The sequence below is a fragment of the Podarcis muralis genome, chromosome 5 (assembly GCF_964188315.1).
Source record: "Podarcis muralis chromosome 5, rPodMur119.hap1.1, whole genome shotgun sequence".
NCBI classification, from domain to species: domain Eukaryota; kingdom Metazoa; phylum Chordata; class Lepidosauria; order Squamata; family Lacertidae; genus Podarcis; species Podarcis muralis.
Window position 1 is genome coordinate 44973604 of NC_135659.1, and position 23600 is coordinate 44997203.

Sequence of the window (23600 nt, forward strand, 5' to 3'; positions counted from 1 at the left end):
TATTGTAACACATGCTTTTAGATGTTAGTTGGAAAGAGTGTAGCAGTCTATTTTAATTATTATAGTTACAGGCTATTAGCACCACATCTAAGAGTAAAGCAGTATTGCCGCTAATGTGGAAATTATTCCAAAGTACCTGATATTTCATTCACAGTGTATCCCAGCCTGTCTTAAAGGAGTTCTGAAAACTCTGTGCAAAATTTTGTCTGGGGGGGAAAAAACCCCAACCCTTTATTTATATACAAGATCCTTCAACTGCGTGCTCATGAATGCCCTTGAAGTTTGGCCATAAAGGCCTGTCGGAGACATCATGGCTCGGGTTTAGACATTGTGGCCCGTGGTTGGGAACTTGCTTTGTGTTTGCACATTTCTTCCTTCCTGTCTTTTTTCACTTCTGAATCCATACAATATGATTCCATGGTTTTCATTTCTGGTTGGGAGGCCAATCATGGTTTGTGGGTAACTAGAGTTTGCTTTATTTCACATGCAAACTATGGTTATAGCAAAGCAGGAAGAGCAGAAAAAGAGGAGGAGGGAGTGGGAACAGAGCACATTACTGACAGCAAAACTGGACCAATGTTTCTGGACTTCTAACCACGGTTTAAGCAATTGGGAACTTGTTGTGAGGCTCTCCTGAACTCTCTTCATCTTCTCTCAACTCTTTCATGACACCCATATTTTCAGAATTAACCATGGTGAAGTGTGACATCTGTAAAAAGGTGATCATTAACAAGCATTGCCTTTTTATCCCAGAATTTACAAACCAGCTTCAAACTGAACTTCTAAATTCTAGTTAAAGCTAACCATGGTTGACATTAATGTTTGTGCAGATATAATGCAATGCTCTGATTAATGCTGAAAATGGGAGAGTGGAACATCCCTAACTTTAACCATGGTTAGAAGATCAGGAGATATAAAAGTTTACCACGAATTAAGAATGTAGTGATAGGGCAACTATTCAGATCATCTTTGGGCCTGGGGCCTGGTCTATCAACAGGTCTATGACTTCTACAACTAACCTTCGTGTTTGACCCTTAGAAATAAAATTATATTTTAAAAATTAGATTAAAACCTCAATTTGTGGGTACAGCAAGCAGTTGGCAACAGCTTTTACTCAATCGCTGTCCTTGCTGGGAGCCACAAAAGACCTAGAAATTGAAAAGTAGCAGGGATGTAGGCTTTTACTCTTGCTTTTGACTGTTTAAACGATGGTTATGCGTAACTGCTGCTATATTGCAGATAGATATATATATATATATATATATATATATATATATATATATATATATGAGAATGAATTGTTTATATGCAGCAGCATAAGTACTCATTAGGCTTTTCAAGGAGTGAATGTTGAAGAAGAAAAAAAAGTGTTGGTAATTTCACAAGCGCAGCCCAGGCAGAAGTACACTGGAACTATTAACCCAACAGGGCAGTGAGATGAATTTTGAAATAAAAACAAACAAACCCATCTCCTGCTTAGATCTGTATGAAATGGCCAAGATAGTGCTTTACTCTAAAGTTAATCGGGTTAGCATGAGGTGTGGTAGTGTTCTATTATTAAATTTAAAACCTCACTATATAAGATGAAGGCAGCTTTAATGAGATGAAAAGGCTTAACAGGAGTCCACTTAAATTACCTGTTTGTGCAGTCTGTTTAAACCCTGACCCGTAGTGTTGTCGTTTCTTTTACACTTTTGTAGTCTAGACTCTGGGAAGAAAACTGGGCAGAGATATTATCAATCTGACCCAGCCATCTCTGCTGGGGATGGTCTGTAGTAGTGTGTACCCTCAGGATATGTTTCTTGGACAAAAGCACCCTTTGGTATTTTTGAAGAGCCAGTTGGATATTAGTCATTGCTGAGACAAATTTATGCTGATGAATACAAACACTCTTATCAGATATTTTGGACACTGTTGTCCTTCTCCCTGCTTACCTCTGCTGTACTATTGTAGGTTACTTTTAAATGTTCCATTTGCCTTATGTTGACTCTTTTAACTATTATACCACACTGGCTCTTTGCAGTAGCATCTAGTTTTTGCCTGGCATGTTATTTAATAGACTGCTCTTCTTCCGTATTATTTGACAATAAGGTCAGTGCTGAGCTTCCTTTGGAACATTAAAATCTGTCCCAGGCATGAAGCACATGGCGGTGAGGTGGGGTGAGACAAAAGCCTACCAAACTTTGCTTGTCCAACCGGTCTGTGAGGTTGAGCAGAGAGACCCCAAGGGCCAAGAATTATGCTTGTGATTCAAGTGGGAATATATACCCATACTTTATGAGGTTAACTTCAATTTTCAGCACAGTGACCCATTAAGCTGCTTTGCTTTGTGCCACTTGTAACGGGGGAAAGAAGCAGTGGGGATGGCAGTTTGTGATTATCCTGACAGGGGGATTGAATGAAAGGGACGTGAGTGCTGAAATAAGCACTATTTGCCCCTTACTGTTCAAATAGGAGATTGAACGAAAGACCCTTGAGCGGAGCATTTTGAGCTAAAGGTGCAAATTCACAGACTGTCTTATCTAAACTGCTAAAGTACTTACTCTGTAAGCTTGTCAGCGTGTACAAAATAGTAGGAGGTTAAACAGTCAAGAGGCATGCTACCGCTTACACCTTCCTAGTTGTGTCAAGTCTTCTCTAGTGCGCATCAGCGACTTGTGTTCCCTTTTGGCCAACATTTCTTTCATAAAATGAATTGCTGTTGTCATTGCTATTTGTCTCTTAGTTTGGGACAAAAGTGCCCATAATACTGCGGGCCAAGCTAGTTCCCCCAATAAAAGATACTTCCAAAAATGACCTCAAGGTAACCGAGTCCAGGCCCCCACATCCAACCCATGCAGCAATCTCCTGCAGATAAAAATTCTGATATCCAGACTGCTGTGTACCACAGAGAGATGGCAGAACTGGCGTATGTTTGCAGATGTATAAGCCACTTCACAACCAACAGCTGCTGAAATGGTGTACAATAAAGGTGCACTTGCTACAGCTTTCATCAGGAGTGTTGCTTGTTTTTCTCCTGGTCTTGCCTCTTTCTGTACCTGTGGGTACTAAAAGAGAGACTACAAAGCGCTATTGTTTTTAAGAGAGCAAGAACAACATACCTTTAAAGAAGAGTGGAAAACATTTATTGAATATATGGAAAATAATTGTATACAGCTGAAAATGCTGGCAGCACTAAGATAAATTCAACAGAGTAAACTTTTTTTGATGGATGTAAAAGTGGAAAACTGATTTGAATGTTTATAGTAAAATATGCAGGGATGTTATGATATGTAAAACGAACCATGGAAGGAGAAGAAGGGAAGTCATTGGATATTTTAAAGTTTGTAAAATGTTTATTTGGAAATGGAAAACGGAAACTTTAATTTAAAAATTCATTTTTTAAAAAGAGAGAAAGTACTATTTAAGAGCTGCTTAGCAGGTCCTGCCAAATGCGCACAGATTTATTGCATAGCAGGGTTTGCCTTAAATGGGTGGACCAAGCCCAGATGCCTCCTCATTTCCATTGCAGCCTGTTTTGCAAAAAGACTTGCATCTGAAAGAGATGCAGAATTGTTTTTCACACTGTAAGATGAGAAGAAATGCCAGTCGATGTTGAGGGCGAAGAGAGGAGGTACAGGAAAATTTCCTTTGGCCAGGTTAAGGATTTGAACTATAGGGCAGTGTTTCCCAAACGTTTTTGGGCAACGGCACACCTGTTTACCGGAAAAAAATCTCGCGGCACACCACCATTAAAGCCCCGCCCCCGTGACGTCATTCGGGGAGCCGGCGGCCCGGGCCTGAGCTGGAAGGAGAGGCGGTGCTTTTCGGCACAAGGCAATCGGCCTGGAATTGTTTCCCGCGCGCTGCGAAAGGGAACAGCTGCGGTCGCGCGAACCCTCCGGCGCTGGGAGGGGAAAGGGCGGAGTCGCAGAGCACCAGCTGGCCGAGCGGTTGCGCGCAGCGTTGCGCTTTTGGAGAGCGTGCGGCTGCTGCTAGGGGATCCGGGGACGTGAGCAGGCCTGGCCCGACCCGGGTTGAAGGAGGACAAGCCGGCAGCGCGCCAAGTGAGTTCGGTTGCGCACGACGGCCCCCGCTCCCCCCACCCCCGCCGGATCCTCGCCGCCGCCGCCTCTCGCCCGCCTCCCTCCCACGGCACACCACCCGATGTCTCACGGCACAGTAGTGTGCCGCGGAACACCGGTTGGGAAACACTGCTATAGGGTATCCATTATCAAGTGCGTGCTTTCCCCTCAAGCCGATTTAAATGGGCTGCCTTATGGGTTGATACCTAATGTAGCTGTCTGCATTTCTTCACTCACAAATATTGTGACTGACAGCAAACCACCCCAGCTGCAGGGCGGAGGTCAAGGGTTAAATGAGTGTAGAGACTGAGCTGCTCTCCCCTGCCCCAACCAAGAAGTTATTCCAGAACAGAACCGAAGCTGAAGAAAGCTCTCACATAGCTGCTTGGAATACATTGACTAATCCACATTCTCTTGGAAGCATGTTTGGGGAGGGGGGTGTTTGCATGAGTAAAACAAGTTCTTAATAACACATGTGTGGTTCTAGACTTGAATTCAGACCTGTTGGTAATAAGAGGCTTCATAGGTAAGGAGAACCTTGTCAGCCCGCTGTTAATACCTGATTCAGTTAATGTGGTTAAGGTTGCATTTAAGACATAGCAGAAACCGTTCAGGTTGTGCTAGGTACAGGTCTGTAAATGCTTACCTTTCAATAAACAGGTCACTGACCTGGGGAGCTGGCCTAAAAGGTCACAATTGGCAAATGTAGAGTTACATGTCTGGTACCTTAAAAAAAAATATCAAGCAGTTTCAGGTATCTTAAAACTGTTAGGCCTAGGTAGCCTCTGTTTAGTCTGCTTTACTGATGGCTTAGAGTTACCACTATTACCTAGAAGTATTATGTAGCTCAATAAAAAGATGCATGTAGTGAATTTACTAAACAACTTGTTTCATTAAGTGGCTTATTGCCTGGCAAAATACTGCTGTTGCTTGTTTCAGACTGGACAAGAGGTAATGAAACTGAAGACTCCAGTAAATTATCAAAATAACAAGCAGGCATCTTTCAGTGACTCTTTTTTTAAATAGAGGGACAGTTAATCAATCTGCTACTAGAAGCCTTTAATCCTGTAAATATATCTGGGATAGTTTTTGCCAAACAGACCAATTATTTACTTATTAATGCTGCTCAGAAATGTAAGACAGCTCAAGCCATTATTTGTGGGTTGATTAAATGTGACTTGGTACCCTAGGATTACAACTAGCGTTGCCAGGTACTGTAGACCCAAACCTTGACTGGATTTTCTGCCTTTTACATTTCATAGTAACAAAGGTGGCATGAAATTTAAACTGCACAGATTAACCCTGAGCACGTGAAAGTTTAATTACAGTGCTTCAGTAAATTGAATCAATCCTTGTACCTTTTGGGAAAGTAGCACAATAATGAACTCCACTTTACAGGTGGATAGAGGTGAAGTGATATGACAAAGGTTTTGTCACATGCTGCAGAACCAGAAATGAAATTTTCTGTATTCTGTATTTCTACCAGTACCCGTAATAGGCTTTGCATTGCACAAGTATTCTCTTCTGCTTTATTATGGATGCTGTATTCGTTGTTGGGTGGCATGAAAAACCTTCCTTTAAAAAACTTCCTTATTGACTGCCAATTTGTTCTTTTAACCATTATGTTGTAGGTTGGGGCACATTTTCCAAACAGTAATATTGTTATTATAAGGGCTATATGTTTGTTTTTAGCCTCGGACCACGGATGTAAAATTATTGGGCCATGGATTTAACCCTGCTGTATACTTTTTGGCGGTTAGTTGTCAGGTGGGCATCCTACTCTGTCTAAAGTACAGTGGTACCTCGGGTTAAGAACTTAATTCGTTCCGGAGGTCCGTTCTTAACCTGAAACTGTTCTTAACCTGAGGTACCACTTTAGCTAATGGGGCCTCCTGCTACTGCTGCTGCTGCGCCACCACTGCACGATTTCTGTTCTCATCCTGAAGCAAAGTTCTTAACCCGAGGTACTATTTCTGGGTTAGCGGAGTCTGTAACCTGAAGCGTATGTAACCTGAAGCGTATGTAACCCGAGGTACCACTGTAATTGTTACTTTCCATAAGCGCTCTGACCATGTTTCTGTACACCGCATTTCCTCTTCGAAAAGCAAGTGTAGAAACCATGTCACTGCAGTGCATAACTCTTGCTTGCCTGGTCCTATTTGTTACTTTCAGTCATATAATCCAAATGCTGAATATATATTTTTTAACTCAAGCTAACCCAGAAGAGTAAACACAGTTCAGATAACTGTCGGGTTTCTTCCTGCTTTCCTGCGTATCACTGACTCCATTCATTGCACCTAGGCTAAGTTTATTGAAGGCACCAGGGAGGTTCCACATGTGTAGCCAAGAGCAGAATGTGGCTTGAACAACCTTTCTTCCTGGAGGTGATACATGAGGAGGCACACCAATTGGATCTGATCTCAGGTTGAGCAAAGCAGGTGGTTAGGAGATAAAACTCCCCACCCCCCAAACCGTTAGCTGAGCACATTTTCTTAAAGAAAGCACTGGCATTCCAACACAAGCTCTTCCGTGCTATAGTTTTAAAAAGTCTGTTCTCACAGTATGACTGTATAATTCTTGCTTGGTCCCTGAGAACTTATAAAATATGGTTGGGCTGACAAATGAAAAGGATGATATTTAAATACCGATCATTTTCACAGATGGGGCTTAAAGCTTTATGCATCGGATTAGACCTCTTTTTTGACCTCTTGGTGGCTTTTGATACCATTGACCACTGTTTCCTTCTGGTGTGGCTCAGGGAGGTGGGGGTTGGGGACACTGTATTGCAGTGGCTCTGCTCCTACCTCCAGAGTAATTTCCAGAAAGTAGTTATGGGAGGGGGCACTGTTCAATGCAAAGGGAGCTTTCCTATGGTGTCATGCAGAGTTCCACCTTGTACCCCATGCTATTAACATCTATATGTTGAGAGCTGCCATCAGGAGTCTTTGAGTGCAGGGTCACTAATATGTGGATGACACCCATCTCAATCAGAAGAGGTGGTTGAGGTGCTAGACAGGTGTTTGGAGGCAGAGATAGGCTTGATGTCAGCCAACAAATTGAAACTGAATCCTGGAAAGACTGATGTTTTATATGTTCAGGTCCAGGAGGTGGGAAGACAGCCTGTTCTGAATGTAGCTTGGGGGTACTCCTGGATCTAACATTGTTACTTGAGGCACCTCTTACTCCAGATTGGAATAATAATAATAATAATAATAATAATAATAATAATAATAATAATAATGGTGATGATCATGTAGGGCCCCAAACTGCTTCAGGCAAAAAATGTCTAAGTTGATTCTGCTCACAGCGTGTATAAAAATATTGCTTTCTCATGGACTGGTACACATTATAGTTAGATTTGGAAGTTACTTTCTGCTCATATTTTTATAAATTATACAATGGATGAAGGAAATTTGGTTTTTTTTACCTGCTTCTCAGCATAATTAAGGATACAAGTTCGTGGTAATCCTGTGGATACCCACCTCTTATTTGTTACATTTTCAATTCTTTCTGCAGCAGTATTGTTCTTTGCAGGTCTAACACAGCCACAAGGCCATCTTACTGCTTTCTTGTTACGCTGCTGAGAGGCTTGAAGAAAAGCTCGTTTTCTTTTGCCTGCTGGCTTAATATATTGTATTGTGCTTAGGTTGTAAGATCTTTGCAGTCCCATTTTGTTTGTCTGTATAACACCTAGCACAACATTGCAGTTTAATTATTCGGTCTATGTATTAGTACCCTTCACTAAAAAAGGGTGATGTCCAATTTAAAAACAAATGCAATTAAACAATGAAAAAAAAATCACTGAGACCTCATCAAAACCCAGGAAAGCTATAAAAATATGCTTAAATACATAAATGTTGCTCCAGGCAACGTTTCTGGTGCCATCGCCAAGATGACACACTCACTTCAGTAACCATTCACCTAAATTTTGAGTGGTTGTGTGTGGAGATTGGGGGTCTTACCTGAAGAAAAAGTTGAGTTAAACCAAGTCATCTGAAAGCAATTGAAACTAATTATGGCTGCCAGAATCTGTATCCCCGGAACTTTCTAAAACAGTGATGGCCAAACTTGGCCCTCCAGCTGTTTTGGGACTACAATCCCCATCATCCCTGACCACTGGTCCTGTTAGCTAGGGATGATGGGAATTGTATTCCCAAAACAGCTGGAGGCTGAGTATGGCCATCACATCTCTAAAAGAAGGTGCCTCTATAAACAACCATGGATAGGAAGTCTCTGCCAAGACTTGGAGCGTCCAGTCAGTGTAGGGTCCCAGCAAGCTCTGCAGAAAGCAAAGGAGAGCAAGTGGACCACAGCAACAAAATGCCAGGAGGAAAGGGCCAGAGACTTGTAAACTCGGTGTATCATTTTCTCCTTCCACAAAGGTGTTTAGTTGTGCCTTTTGATAGTAGTGGGATCTTCTGATAGTAGAATTGCTGGCAAAATATGAGCCGGCGGTGCAGCAGGCTAATATTAGTGTGATTTTTCTACACACTGTTAATGGGGGGGGACGACGACTATATTATGAAAATTTCAGGGTGAGGTGGGGGGGAGGAGGCAGCTCGCTATCTGGCCTCTGACGAGTCACTATTCCTAACATACCTTACAAAGTTGTTACAAGGATTAAATTAAACGTGCCATTGTAAAGCAACCCGAACTCTAGAAATGATAGATAAGCTGCAGGTGAACAATTTCTAGAGAACTGAGCTTTCAGTTTTCATATGATCCATCCAAATCCTCCCTTCTATTCAATTGAGGCAGGGACAGAGCTTATATTCAGTCGGTGGTTCTGTATGTCAGAGCTCCTCCTCTTCTTCCTTGGATTAAAATCACAGAACTATTAGCTTGCCGCTGAAATGCAGGGCACCGAAATCCTCCCATTTCATAATAGTTTAAAGGCTAGATGGGCCTTGTTTAATTCCCTCCCCTGCCCTCCCCCAAGCCTGGCTGGTTTCCAGAGAGTAGGGCTTCTGTGTAAGCACAGGCAAATTGTTTTCATAGCTAATCTGGAGTTGGAGAGTGAACTGCTGTTTGTCTTCCACGGAGCAGGCCCCAGTCTGCCTATGTGTAAATCACACCAGGAGTGAGGTGCGAGATAAAAGAACAGAATAACCATTCCTGTGGAGATTACATCACTGCCTTCTGGTGGAATGACACACTCCAGATACTCTACCAAAACATTGTCAGGACTGGGTGAGGATGGTTGTGTTGTACCTCCGGAAGTTTTTAAGAGAATGTTTAGCAGTGAGGGCACCTCCGTCTCTGCACCGCACGCCCCGCCCCCCCGGCCTTTTAAGCAGCCAACATTTAATTCAAACCAGAGAGCCATAGAAATTCCTGTTTTGTGGAGGTTATTACAAATGGCAGGCTGGGGGAAGTATAATTTGTGTCCCACTTGTATGGCTCTTGACTAATTATTTCTGAGGCCTGCGGAAGAATCAAGTGGTAGAGTCCTAAGCTGGTACGAGGGGACTGTACCGCTTCAGACCGCAGGTGCTGGAAGCTGCTCTGAGTGCATCTTAGAAAAACAAACAGACAAATCCCAGCAAGTCGACAAAGGCAGGGCTGAACTAAAACCCTTCTGTATGATGTGCTAGGTTTTTTTGTTTTTGCTTGTAGGAAAGCGTGTTTTTAATGCAGTGGAGTGTTCAAAAGTGGTATTGCCCCACCTGCAGCCTGAAGTGGTACCGTCCATAGCACCGCCTCAAAGTAACACCTTGTTTGGTCACGTGTGTAAACTACGCCTGAGTGTAAGCAGTATGAGGTTTGAGAAATCCAATGGTGGTCCAAGTACGAGTTCTTGGAACTGGAGTCTAGCATCAGTGTTGCAGCCTCACATGGAAACCTCTGAAAAGTTTCTTTTTTCACCTGCAGCAGCACCCTCTGCAATAAATGTAATGTTGAAAACCTTGCAGTGTTCTTCCATTCTAATTGCATGCAGTATCTTAAGCCACTGCTGTCTTAGACCTGCAGTGCTGACATGCAAGTGCTTTGTTTTGTGCTTTGACTCTCTGATCTTACTTTATTTAAATGGATTTTACTGTTGTTTTGAAACTTACTCATAACCCCACCTGTCTATAGCTGGTGTGTAGTAGTTTAGGAGCCTGAACTATGAACTGGGGAATTCCCCATTTTAAATCTTGCTTCATTAAAGGCCTTTAGGCAAGTGACTTCATCTCAGCCCCTTCTCCATGCCCGCCCGCCCCCTCCAAAATCTGCAATGTGGGGATTATAATACTGACCAACCTTACAGGCTTGTTACAAAGATTAATGGAAAGCACTTTCAATGCTCTTTAAAACACTCGTCTTCAACCTTCTCATACCCAGCACCCACCTTTAACCCAAACATGCATTTGGGGACCCATTTCTCCATCTTTTACCAGATATTTGCATGGCAGCAGTGCTCCTGTTGTGACCCACCTCAGATCAGTCCATGACCCCACTTGTGGGTCCCGACCCACCAGTTGAAGACCAGTGCTCTAAAATGTTATGCAAATTGCTGTTGCTTTTAGTCTTTAATGCACAAAAATAAATAAAAAGAGGCTGCAGTGCAGCCCTTGGGGTGGAATGAATTGTCCATTTGTGTAAAGCTGTATATGAATATCCTAAATTAAAAGGTTGGATGGGACCTCAGTTCTCATCTAGTCCAACCTCTTGCCAATGCAGGAAACCTACTACTACAAAATCCCTGGCTGGTGGCAACACCCAACCTCTGCTTGAAAACCTTTAACTTTCCAAGACGGTTTCTTCCACTGTTGTACAACTCATGCCATCACAAAGTTCTTCCTAATGTTCAGTCTAAATTCCTTTTCTTGTAATTTGAACGCTTTGGCTCAGGTCCTACCTTGCAGAGCAACATACAATTAATTTGGTCCCTCTATCTGACAGCCCTTCAGATATCTAACGATGACTGTTACATCTTTTCTCCAAGTTAAACATACCAATCTCCTTCCACTTTTCCTCAAATGACATGGTCTTCCATCTTTATCACTTTATTCTGTCTGCGGTCCATTTTGTCCATACCCATTTTAAACTTTGCAGCCCAGAAGTATGACCAAAGCAGAATAGAGTAGACACTACCAATAGTCTGGACATTACTCTGGACATTCTACTTCTGGTGACACAACCTAGAATTCTATTCTGCTCTTTCTACTCAGATAAAAAACTTTATATTAATCCCTGTTTAAAAATCATTTTGTTAATTTTGGGCCAGTTTTCCATCTTGCTGCGATCATCTTGGATCCAGATTCTGCTTCTGAAAGTATTAGTTGCTCAATTGGGTGATGTCTGGAGATCTTCATGAGCATCTCCTCCACTTCTTTGTCCAAGTTGATTATAAATACCTTCACTTTGCATTAGATCAAAATCAGCACAAGATTCCTACTATAACCTGTTATAGGTTGAGGGCACAAAAAGAAAGCTGTGTAATGGGTTCATAGTCTGGACTCTGCATCTAATTACAAAGGCTTCAGATTTACTAGTGTCAGAATGCAGACAGAGTTGTATTTTGTGTTTCTCAGCCAGAGAATGCCCAGGTTGCTCTGACTGGGTCTTGAATTAAGAGGAGCCCTGCTCTTAATAAATGAGGCTCTTTAGCCTGCTGCATGTAACCACTGTCTGCAGTCTTCATGATGAATTAGTCAGCTGTGAAAGCACCACAGAAATGGAATCATTTTTTTCTTTTTTTTAGTATGCATGTCTGAAACCTGGTTTTGTGGTCCTTTCACATCAAACCATCTTCAGCTGTTGTGGAATCCTTTTGACTTTGTTTCCAGCTTTGGATCATTTAACAGAAAAAAATGACCACTTCTTTGGAGGGCTATGGGTTCTCGTGACAGCTCATGATGCCTTTTGCATGCAGCTGAAGGTTAGAGTTGGGTAGCTGAGTAGATTCCATCATGTTGGAGTCAAACAGTGGCGCATCTTTCCTCTCCTCCACTTAACTCCCTTTGCCCCCATAACTTTTTTAAAAAATCTCTGTGTGGGATTCCTACAGATTATTTAAGCATCCAGTTCCTCGCTGTGTTGTTTTGTTCAATTTCTTTTGCATTCTGACCTACATCATTCTTTATTTGCAAAGCTATACTTGCAGGCAGCAGTAATAAATCAATTAATGACTCTGATGAATCATTTAATGGCTGACAAAATAACACTAAAGCCAACAGCTTGGATCTCTGTAGCAGTACCAGAAGACGCTGGTTGACTCAGGGCTGGGAGACGAAACAGCGACTGTTAGCTCAATTAGCACAATTAGTGTGCGATTTAAAGGCTTAGACGGCATCTGCTGGAGTGTACCGAGCCGGTGTGTTGACTGCATGTCTAAGTTTGGAAGCAGAACTCATCCATCCAGATTTTCATCATTTTCTGTGCTGGTTCATTTTTAAAATATAATTAATGAATGTCAGAAACTGCCCCATAATTTACTTTGCATTTACAGCTAAGTAGAAATTCTGAACCTTGTCTCCTATCCTGCAGAAATCTGTCAGACCTCCCACAAATGCAGATGTTAAGCTCTGCCCCAAAGCAATGATGTTTCCCAGAAGTCTTGTAACTCCACCAGGTGTACCAAATGGCTCAAGCAGTTGCAATCGCTGCTGAACATTTTTCGGGGCACAGGGTTTTTAATAATGAGATCATTTATTGGGCACAGTTAACCCTCTTTACAGGAGCTTTGCCTCTCCCCCACCCCCCATTTTTAAAATCATATTCTGTTACAAAAATATTCATATTATATCACAGTAGTATGAATTTTGGGGGCTGACATTTGGCAGACCTAGTGGCATGGTAGTACTGAGCCTGTTCAAGCCTTTACTCTAGAGATTTAGCAAAGAAGTATCCTCAAGGGTCTTGCACTGTCGTCTTATGAGCCAAATTGTTAGAATAATGCCTGGATATCCCTGCTACAGTCATGTTGAAGAGCATTCAGGGTGCAAAGAGAGAAGTCACCAACACAAATTCTCTCCAGCCTGTGAAGTGCAGGATGGCTTGGTGGTGCAAGTTCATTGAGAAAATTGGCAAACAACTTTCAAAGTAACAAGTTCAGTAAAATCACATGCAATCTCATAATGATCAAGCAGCTCAAAAGACTTGCTAATCTTACTGCAACTGTTTACCTGCTGGTCCCCATCACAACCTGTGATTTGCATACAATAATACTATAGCCAGTCCTGATGTCTACTCCCAGTTAAGAAATTATTTATATAAGGAGAGAAAAATGTGTGGAAAGGATACAAGTTGGCTGCTACTTTACTACCGTTATAAAATATAACATGTATACAGTATAACTCTTCCAACCCATTATTGTGACACTCTGTTCTTGGCATCACTTCTCTTACATGTGACCCAACTGCCTCCTTTCCAAGCTTTAAACAAGGACTCCGCTAGATTGGCAAAGAAAAAGCGATTTATACGTGTTGTGCATGCGATATAACATTGTGCCACCAGGTGCTGCTGTGGAGTCCTGTTTTTCTCTACCTGTTTTCCCTGCTTAAATTTGCAATGCATTTAACTGAAACGCTTCATTGATGTGTCTAGATCCAGCTCAAATCTTCTCTGCTGGCGTGAGCTTTTTTTCATCCCATTGCGCTCATCCCTCCGCCTTTGTTCACTACATTCTGCATAATTTATTTATTAAAATACATTGCTCTTTCACTTTTCTGACCTCAGATCACTTAGCTAGTTAACTTTTTGTTACCTGTTTCTAGGAATTTCTCTTTCTTGGCCATTTATCACCATTCTCCACCTTTGCAGCCCCTAGTATGAAGGGTGCCAGACAAAAGTCAAGAATTGCCTAATCAGGTTCTTTTTTTGATTCTGGCCCTATTTCTAAGAAGGCTTTTCAACCCTGTCCCTCCCATACAGCATCCTGGTTGCTGTGTGAACCTTACGAAGGGAAGTTGTCTACTTATATGATGATAAGGTCACCAGTGGAATGGAGCATGACTTCCTTCCCCCTAGTTATCTTATGACATTAGTGATAAAGACGTGTTTCTTTCAGAAACATGCCACAATCCCAAATCTTAGTGCAGCACCTTGTACATAGGAATCATCCTCCCAGGATCTATTGCTGGTGTGTTTTAATTTATTTATTAAATTTATATACTGCCTTTTGTCAGAAAACCACAGGGCGGTTTGCAACCTAAAATATAAACAAGCAACATACAGTGGATGCTCAGGTTGCGAACGTGATCCGTGCGGGATGCATGTTCGCAACCTGCAGCAGCGCATCTGCGCATGCGCGGGTTGCGATTCGGTGCTTCTGTGCATGCGCAAAGTGCGATTTAGCACTTCGGCGCATGCGCAACCCCCCAAACCCGGAAGTAAACGTACTTCCGGATTTTGGCGGCTCCGTAACCCAAAAAAACGCAACCTGAAGCATCTGTAACCCGAGGTATGACTGTATGTCAGTGGATATTATCCATCCAATACAAAAATTAACACAGTTACATACATGCGGTTATAATGTGTGTGTGTGTGTGTGTGTGTGTGTGTGTGTGTGTGTGTGAGAGAGAGAGAGAGAGAGAGAGAGAGAGAGAGAGAGATTCTCATACTTATCTCAGGTACAACTGTGAAACAGTGTACATATCTAGCAGCAAAAGCCTGAAAATAAGGGTGAAGAAAATAAGCAGCAAGGTGTCTAAAGTACAATAGCAGTGCACAAGAGTGCTATACAAAAGTAGCTCTTAATCCCCTCCCCTACAGAAAATGACAGACAGTTCCAGCTTTCACCTGGGAACTTTCAATTTCTCTCCCAGTCTCTCCCAGTGGGAGATCCTTCACTTACGCCCTCTGTTGGCCACTTTCAGGTGAGTGTAGTCTTGGCCCTCGGCTACATGCAGGAGTGATAATCCCTTGTGGTGTCTTCCCTTCAAAGTGACTGGCATTGGTTGCCTGCAGCATGCCTGGCTTCTCTCTCCTTATCCAGAAAAGCACTCTCAGGGTGGGTAGGATCCAGTTTGTCTGCTTCGATGTAGCTGCCGCCGCCAATTAACACTGTCCTGTGCACCCAGTTGCTGGTGAGTTTTATGCAGGAGAGAAGCCTCACCCAGGGTAAATGGATGATTCCTTCAAGTAAAACGGAACGGGAAAGTTCAGTGATCTTGTGAAGACTCATCCTTGACATGTTAGATGTAACACCACCTAATGTGGTTGGTACCCAGTGATACAAGTTTCTCCCTCACTTGTTTCCTTGGCCCTCCTGACACTTTCCACCCAGAGCCCATAGATTTGGAGGTTTGCTCTTGCTATTGTAGATGCACTGCCATTTGGAGCATGGGGGTAGGGGGGGCAGAGGGAGGGAGTGAGAATGCCACACTCCATCCTTCTGAATAATGCATCGGGTCTCTTAGATGCGATTCTTGCTTTTGCATTCTGTTCAGGGCACTGGTGGGCCCTTTAATTATTAAGTCCCAACCAAGTGCCACAATGCGTATTGAATTGACATGTGTGTATCTTGGAAAAATAACTCCCACGATTTGATGGGAGGTATGCCTGTGCTAGCAGAAGAGGTTTTCATTGTACCCTGCATTCCAACTGGCAGCTGTGCAGGGCATTCCAGGCCAGCCAGGAAATGTAACAGATGCCTTGCTGCGTCTGCAATATGTCCAAGCCGAGAGGTTGTACACACCACACAAAGGGACCATGATACCTGGCGATCCGTTTTCCATGGCTTGGCTGCATATCCGGGGTGCTTTTCATGCCATTGTAGATGAAGAACATGAACTGTAGATCTATACATTTGACGACTTCTTCTTCTTCTTCTTCTTCTTCTTCTTCTTCTTCTTCTTCTTCTTCCTTTGCCCATCAGTACGTTGAATACTATATTCTTTGCTAGTTTACACTGGCAAACTTTGCATCATAAATAGCACTGCTAAATACTGTGTGCAGGATTCTGTCCCCCACCCTCGATGTTTAGATGGTTTGTGGAACTCTAGAGTCTCTGAACTGCATTATTCTAAGCTGTTTTGGGGATCTATTTAACTCTGGGAGGCTCACCAGCAAGGGATTATAGTATGCTGGAAATCTCCTGAAACAATAAAATATTGGCTGGCAGCTTTATTGCGATGCCTGCTGTCTTTGGAAGAGCAGCACTTTGTGTGATAGAGAGCTTTTATTAAAAAAATGTAATTGAGTATATTGCAGTTTGGAGCTGGATCCTGGACATACTTTCATTAAGACCATTCATTCACTTTACAGAGAAGTTACACTATGTTTAGTGGCCTTAGAATAAAATTTCTGCTTGCTCTTTTAAGATGGCCTACAAAGGAATGAGAAATTATGCTTGTTTCCCTGTCTTTCCAACTTTATGATGTAAAAAAGAGTGCCTGCTTTATTATTTTACTGTCCCCCAACTGGTTTACAACCTTTTCCCCCTACCCTTCCCTTTTCTTAAAACACATACAAATATGCACACTTGGGATAATAATTTTTCTTGGCCATTAATTTAGTCTAGGAGTTTCTGCATGCATCCCTACCCCAACAGAAGATCACTTCTTCCAGGTGTTTCTGAAATCACCATTGATTTTTAAAACCCTTTCCCTTCTTGATCAGTATTCCTGTACTTTGTGCTTGTGATATTCCACTAGATTATTCACTATCCATTAGCATTCCAAAGCCAGTAATACTTGAATTTATAATAAAGCTTTAAAAAACATATTTTTTTCCTCTACTCCATCTCCAATCCCCAGCTGAAAGAACCTCCTCTATACCTGGTAAGGAAGAAGGAAAAAGGTGTACAGGAAATATATAGAAAGTCTTGCAGATTTCCTTTAAATCAAGCTTACACTTAATGGTTCAAAAGTGTCTTGTGTACAACTTGTCAGCAGAGTTGAGCAGTCCTTTGGGAAGAAAAATACTTTTGGGGACAGCAGAGATGGTTGTATTGGATTAGTATAGAAAGTGTCTATGGACTCAGCTACACAGCTGCAAATAAAACATTTTAAGTGTGTTGTAAAGTGCAATATACAAATGTGGCACTAGATGGCGATAGTGAGCTATGACAAATTCAATGTGTTTTTCAAAACTTTTTTTAAAAAGCATTTTCACAACATTTTTTATGTGTGTGTAGATTCCGCCTATCTTAGTATGGTGATTAGAATTTTACTATTTGTAATACAAGGGCACCTATTCGGATCCCATTGTGCCACAATAAAGGCATTCCTTCTTTTCCTAGTAGCTTTTGGTGTGGAACTGAAAATGGAAAGGACAAACTTTTCTGACACTTTGCTTCTACTCCATCCTGGCAGGATGAGGCAAAGGAGCTACAAATTACCCTATTGAAAGGTTTTTTTGTTTTAAGATTTTAAATAATGGATTTTTAAAAACAAATTTAAAAACACAAGAAAAAATTAATAACTACACAATTGGAGAGATGAACCTGGACAAGCAAAAACAAGGATTCAATATTTCAAATCTTACTTGGTGTGCCAGTTTGCCCAAGATGAGATGTTCCCATATCTTTCTGTACCAAAATTTAGCATTGAGTAGTTTTTGACTTTTGCAGTGTATAGCTATTTCTACTTTGGCAACTGTCGAAAGGTGATGAGTAGTTGATTGCATACTTCTTCTGCTTGGTGCCCTGGGAGGATATCCTATAATGTTTCTCCAGGGTCCTATGATTGTCCGGCGAAGGTGTCTGCAACACCAAACACGTTTTATCCAAAAATGTAAACAGCCAAACATGACCACCATGTATTTGTGGTTTGTTACAGCTCTGCCAGCATTAGTTAGATATTAAACTGAAATGTTTGCACTACCTGGACAGGACTTACATAAATGGTAAATGTGTGCACTTTAATGAATGTCAAATGTTATTTTTATTGACAAAAATACTGCACCTGTTGGACCTGGAATAACTGATACCAATACACCTTGAATCCCAGAATTTTGGTCCTAAGTTGTTGAAGAGAAAGAAAATGGCTATGCTTAATTATGTCTATAAAGCAGAATATGTCTCTTTCTAAGGAATAAAGACCTTCTGTCAATTACTTAGGGTGGTCAACAAATGCTGTAAGGAGAGGCTTTCTCCCAGACAAATGTGACCAGTGTGTAAGAATTACTGATCTGGTACACATGTGTAAGGACCATAGTAAAAAATGGAATCCCATACATTTTAATGCTTTTTGCATTCAGCCTTTCCATTTCTTCTATTCAGTGGAAGTCTGAACCATGTGATATACAGTGGTACCTCGGGTTACATATGCTTCAGGTTACAGACTCCGCTAACCCAGAAATAGTGCTTCAGGTTAAGAACTTTGCTTCAGGATGAGAACAGAAATTGTGCTCCGGCAGCGCGGCAGCAGCAGGAGGCCCCATTAGCTAAAGTGGTGTTTCAGGTTAAGAACAGTTTCAGGTTAAGTACAGACCTCCGGAACGAATTAAGTACTTAACCCGAGGTACCACTGTATTGGAGCTTTGGATCTCCTGAGCTAAATTATTATTCCTCTTGTGTGTATGTAAAAATCTCCGAAATTTTGTGTCCGAAAGTCAGCAATGGTGCATTTTGAGGGAAGGATTCTTTATCCTCCTTTAGAGCAAAAAACTGGCAAACACCCAAGTTTGCACAAACATGGTTTAGCATATGAAGCTGAGCTGCAGCTGCCTGAGGGGGACGGGGAGTGCACAAGCCTGTGGCTCACTGTTGCTAAACCATTGTTTAATGCTTTGTGCAAACACAAGAGTCATGAGCTAGTTAAGGATGCACAAATCTGTGGTGTTTTTAACTCCATAGATGGAAAGCCGAAGCTGACTGGCGGCTTAGAAATGGTTCTTATTTCCATAGTTAGCTGCTGTTGATTATGTAAAAACTACATTCTGTGCCTTCAACTACACTAGCTTTCGTTTCATTCTTTTTCCTTTATGCCTCAAATATCGTCTTGCTACTTGGCATCCTTTTCACTTTCAAAAATAGAAAGTGAAAGAGTCAATGCTAACAGTTATGCTGACCATATACACAATACGGGAGATGGGTGATGATTCATCTTTGGTATAGACTTCACTTTGTTTAGTAAAAGTGGGGTGGGGGGAACAAGCAAAACCAAACTTTTGCCATTACATTTGCTTTAACTAGGAAGCTGCTAGGTTTGTTCTGTACAAAATTACTTGGTTCGGTTAGCATAATTCCAGATATGATTAAGAAATTATATTGGGGTCTATTAATGGGCAAGCCTTTCCCCCCCAAATCCCATATAAACCTCATAAAATAGTGCCAAAGATCAAATGAGGACGATCTGGGGAATTAAAGTAAAGGTCAGAATTTGTGGGAGGAGAAGGAAACTTGAGTGCCAGAGTGTGGTGAAGTGGCTAGAATGTTGGCTTTGGATGTGGGAAACTCGGATTCATATTCCCTGCTCAGCTATGAAGCTTTCTGGGTGGCCTTGGGCATACCTCAGAACCTACCTTGTAGGGTGATTTTGAAGCAAAAAGCCTGCTCTATGCTGCTTTGGGAGGAAGGAAGAGGTATGAAGTTAACAATTAGATGGCACCCATAGCTTGACACTGGAGAGACCACCACAAAATACTGGATATAGTTTTACTGGAAAAATGGACTTGCAAACTAAGTGTTTTGAAAGGCCAGAATAAGATAGATAAATTTATTTCTGTTTGGTATGGTTTTGTGGTTTATACAAATATTAAATAACATGGGCAGTGCAAATAGATCTACAAATAGATCTGGTTGATTTAAACCTTATTTATTCTCTCCTCCCAATATTTTTATCATTGTGAATGTTTTATTAACAGTTTGATTTTATATATTGATCACCTGCCAATATACATATCTGGAAAACAATTTAGGGTATTTTGATTTGTATTTATTCTAAATCTGGTTTGTTTATTTTTAAAATTGTGCTTCTGAATAGGAATATTTGCTGTTTGCATTGTTATACTGTACAATGAAAACATATCTTAAATCTCCAATAAAAATAATAATTAATAAAAAATCAACACATAACACTTTTTTTTGCTTTGCTTGAAATATTCACTACAAAATCTCATGTTTTATGAAGCAGAAATGAACATTTCCAGCTTCTGATACATTTAAATGAGATTGTGAATTGTGGTGGTTAGTATATTTTTCCAGAGCAGGAAATGTCTGCAGGGGCTTTTACTCACATTTGCTTGAGCATGAGCACATGAGAACATCAGCACAGGAGAGGCTAGGAACTGAGTGGACAGGACAACCCACACTGGGACAGTGCGGATGGGACTTTCATATGTGCCCCAGTCCACAGATACACATTCACATGTTTAAGCAGACATCTAGACACTTCTCAAGATGTTGGCAACTGGAATTTATATTCATGAAGTTTTTTAATTATAACAAGAACAAGTGGGATGGCTGATAACTCATTATTTATTGGATGAATAACCATGTCTTACACTGAAGAAGACCCCAGATGTTGTAACAGAGGTATCAGATTGTGCTTGTGCACACCCTCTGCTCAAAACATAGGAGTTTGCCACCTCCTTTGACTGTGGGTACGCTTTGGGAATTTCAGTATGGTGGCTTAGCTTTGAAACCTGCTGCAGTTACTGCCATTAACAGCGCCTTAAAAGTGGTTTTTTGCACATGTTTGCTTGATGACGGAACCAGCCTCCCAGTTGCACATTAATCTGAATGGCAGCCATTGGCATTCTATTAGTCTTAATGGCACATTCTTACAATGCGAAGTGTTTGATTTCCTTTGGGTAGGCTTGATGATGATGGTATTGGTTATTGGTTATGTGCTAATTGATGGAGCCGTGAGATGTGTGTTGACTTCCTTTTCAGCTGACCTGAAATCAGTGCTGTTTATCTATACGTATATTTTTGTTTTTGTTTTGTACAGAGTGCAGCTGCAGCACCAAGTCCAGTACTTGGAAACATTCCTCCAAATGATGGAATGCCAGGGGGACCCATTCCTCCAGGTTTCTTTCAGGTAAGAATTGGCTCTCCTGACTTTTGTTGCTGTTTGCTGCATGGATGAGCATGAATGGATTCTTAAGTAGTTTACAGATGCATCATAGTCTCAGAGACACTTTTTAAACAAAACTGCCAGAAGTACCCAATTAGCTGTAATATTCTGCTTGCTTTCCCTTAACCTTTGTTTTTGCAGTGTGTATGTGTTAGCTTTCTCTGGTCTGGAAAGCAAGATTCATTTTGTTTGTGTTTTTTTAACAATTCAGTATTTTCCAAATCTGCTTTTTAAAAAAAATATATTTATTTGTTGGTCATGGTCATGACAGGCTTGTGTGTAATTCAAAACATTCAGGATTTGGATTCTTCTTCTTTTCCTTCTGGTTAACCACTTGATTTTTTCCAACTGCCATCACTGAAATCTTTTAACAAAACCAGCTTAAGCTCTCGCCACAGGCAGAAACCCATCCAGCCTGTCATGGCAATGAGAGAGAAAGCCAGTATCTCAATATCTGCCTGTTGGAGTTGAGTTCATTTCCCCTTGAAATTTCCCTTCTTTTAGCAAAGTTTACCTTTAGCCTTATGTGATTTCCAAGTAATAGTTTTGTGAGCAACACCTATGGTGAAGGACATTTATGGCTGAAACAAGGGAATGGGGTTTAACAGTGGTTTTCAAGCAATCAGGATTTTTAACAGGTTTTTAATTCTTCAAAATGCCTCCTCTCTGTGTTATGTTATGGCTGGGCTAATTGTGCTTCCTTCATGGGCCATGTTGGATACATTGGGGACCTGCAGGATGCAGTTAATATAAGCCACACATTGATGGTGGTGGTTTTGTTGTTACACATAGGCACAGGATTTCCAGCACTTACATGATCTAAGTTTGCAACTGCTAATCCCCAATATTTGTAAACTTCTGGCAAGTCATTAAAAATATTTTTAAAGCAATAGAATTCATAAGATCTAATAAGTAGCAAGTTTAGTTTGTTGCCGTTTTATTTCTTGTAACCTGGCATATTGTGACTAGTATGTATTCATTTTAATCTCTGTAACCATGAAGGATAGCACCTTCTTAAATTCATGAACACTGGGATACCTCATCCTAATGAGTGGCAATGGTCAATTAAAACGTGAAAATTAAGCCATAGGTTTAATTGATTACCAGTGTCATTGGTAGTTATGTTCATTTTAGTATTTCGGAGCTACATATCAGCAAGAATCTTTTCTAAAAAGTTATGCATATTGGTTGTAGTCTGGAAGTATGTTTTACCTTATTTGAGTTACTGACTGTGTGCAAGGAAAAAAGTATTGAGCGATGAATACTTTTATCAAAGTTATATGGTCTGGATTACGATGCTAAAACTACTAATTCTGTGGATGGGGCTTGTTAGCCTGCTGTATTAATTTTTTAAAAAAATGAATAATATATTTGTAGAACATGTGCGTACTTGGAAAAAGAGAATCTCTTGGTTCTGAGATACTAAAAGAGGCTTAAGCGAGTTTTTTATATTGGTGGAAATAAGTGAAAGAAGATGTGAGATGGGAACATCTGCCAGCAATTCAAGTTTCGTATGCCTTGGGTACAACATACGTAGATTTTTATTTCAGTCTGTTTGATAGAAAGAATCCTCTTTTGTCAATGTTTTTCAGAGGATTTTTGTTTGTTTTGGGGCAAGTATTCCAAACTTAACAGTTCAACAAGATGACACTGTGCTGAACCTTTAAGCAGTAAATCAATTAGATGGTACAGTATTGGCCATTTTGATTTGGGATATATATAAATTCACTAAAGGTATTTATAATCTGCCCTTCTGTCTGAATGTGCCGGGGCAGAGATACATAGTACAAATAAAAAAATCAGCAATAAGATTTAGAAAGTATAAAACTAAATTCAGTGTTCAACCAGACACACTTTTGAGCCTGCTTTCATCTGCGCAGAGATGATGACATGATTTCAGCACCATGGAAGTCCTCTGCAGACACACAGAAGCCCATGGGCACCACATTGGGAACCCTGTATTAACCTATAGTTAAAGTAAACTATAGTTTAATGTAAATGAGCAGTGTGCTGGTACATGCTGCTGAAATCACGGGTGCTTAACTCCTCCTCCTCCGCTGCTGCTGCTGCTGTTGCTGCTGTGTTGCCCCAAAATGTGACTCATTGTGAACCCAGGCTTGTGAATTGTTTCTCTCCAAACAAACATACAGGAAGTGATAAGCCAAGAGCAAACCTTGGTTTAACATGACATGCACACCACGCCAATGTGGTCCTTTCCAGGTTACGAAGGATATTGCTTGAACTTCTGTATTTGTAACTAAGGCGCAGTACAAAAGAGCAACTGCTCAGCTGACAATGCCTGCTCTTGTGTCTGGCCTGAGGTCAAGCGGGTCTGCAGACCAGTGACAGAGAATACAGCTATAACTATCTATGTTTCCCTTTGCAGTTTCTTTGCCGGGGGGGGGGAGGGGATCACAAAGAAAACCCATTTTTTAAATAAAAGGAAGTCAGAAGCTGCACCCTTTGGCTTCAAAACATTTGCAAACCAAAATGCCCCAAAGACAGAAATATAACAAACAATTCAACTTTTTATCACCTTTAGTTTAGTTTTCCAAATTCACAAATGGAGGGTTTCAGTATATGGCGG

At 41.2% G+C, this 23600-nt stretch overlaps 1 protein-coding gene across 6 annotated transcripts in view; it reads left to right on the forward strand.

The window, feature by feature from the left end:
* Positions 1-23600, forward strand: part of SSBP3 (single stranded DNA binding protein 3) — a 165829-nt gene that overhangs the window by 98293 nt on the left and 43936 nt on the right. For 5 of the 6 annotated variants that reach the window (XM_028733393.2, XM_028733396.2, XM_028733392.2 and 2 more), the window contains exon 5: positions 20888-20977. The exons of the other annotated variant lie outside the window; for it this stretch is intronic. In XM_028733393.2, the coding sequence (XP_028589226.1) occupies positions 20888-20977 (90 nt within the window). The remainder of the gene's footprint in view (positions 1-20887; positions 20978-23600) is intronic. 6 annotated transcript variants of the gene reach the window in all.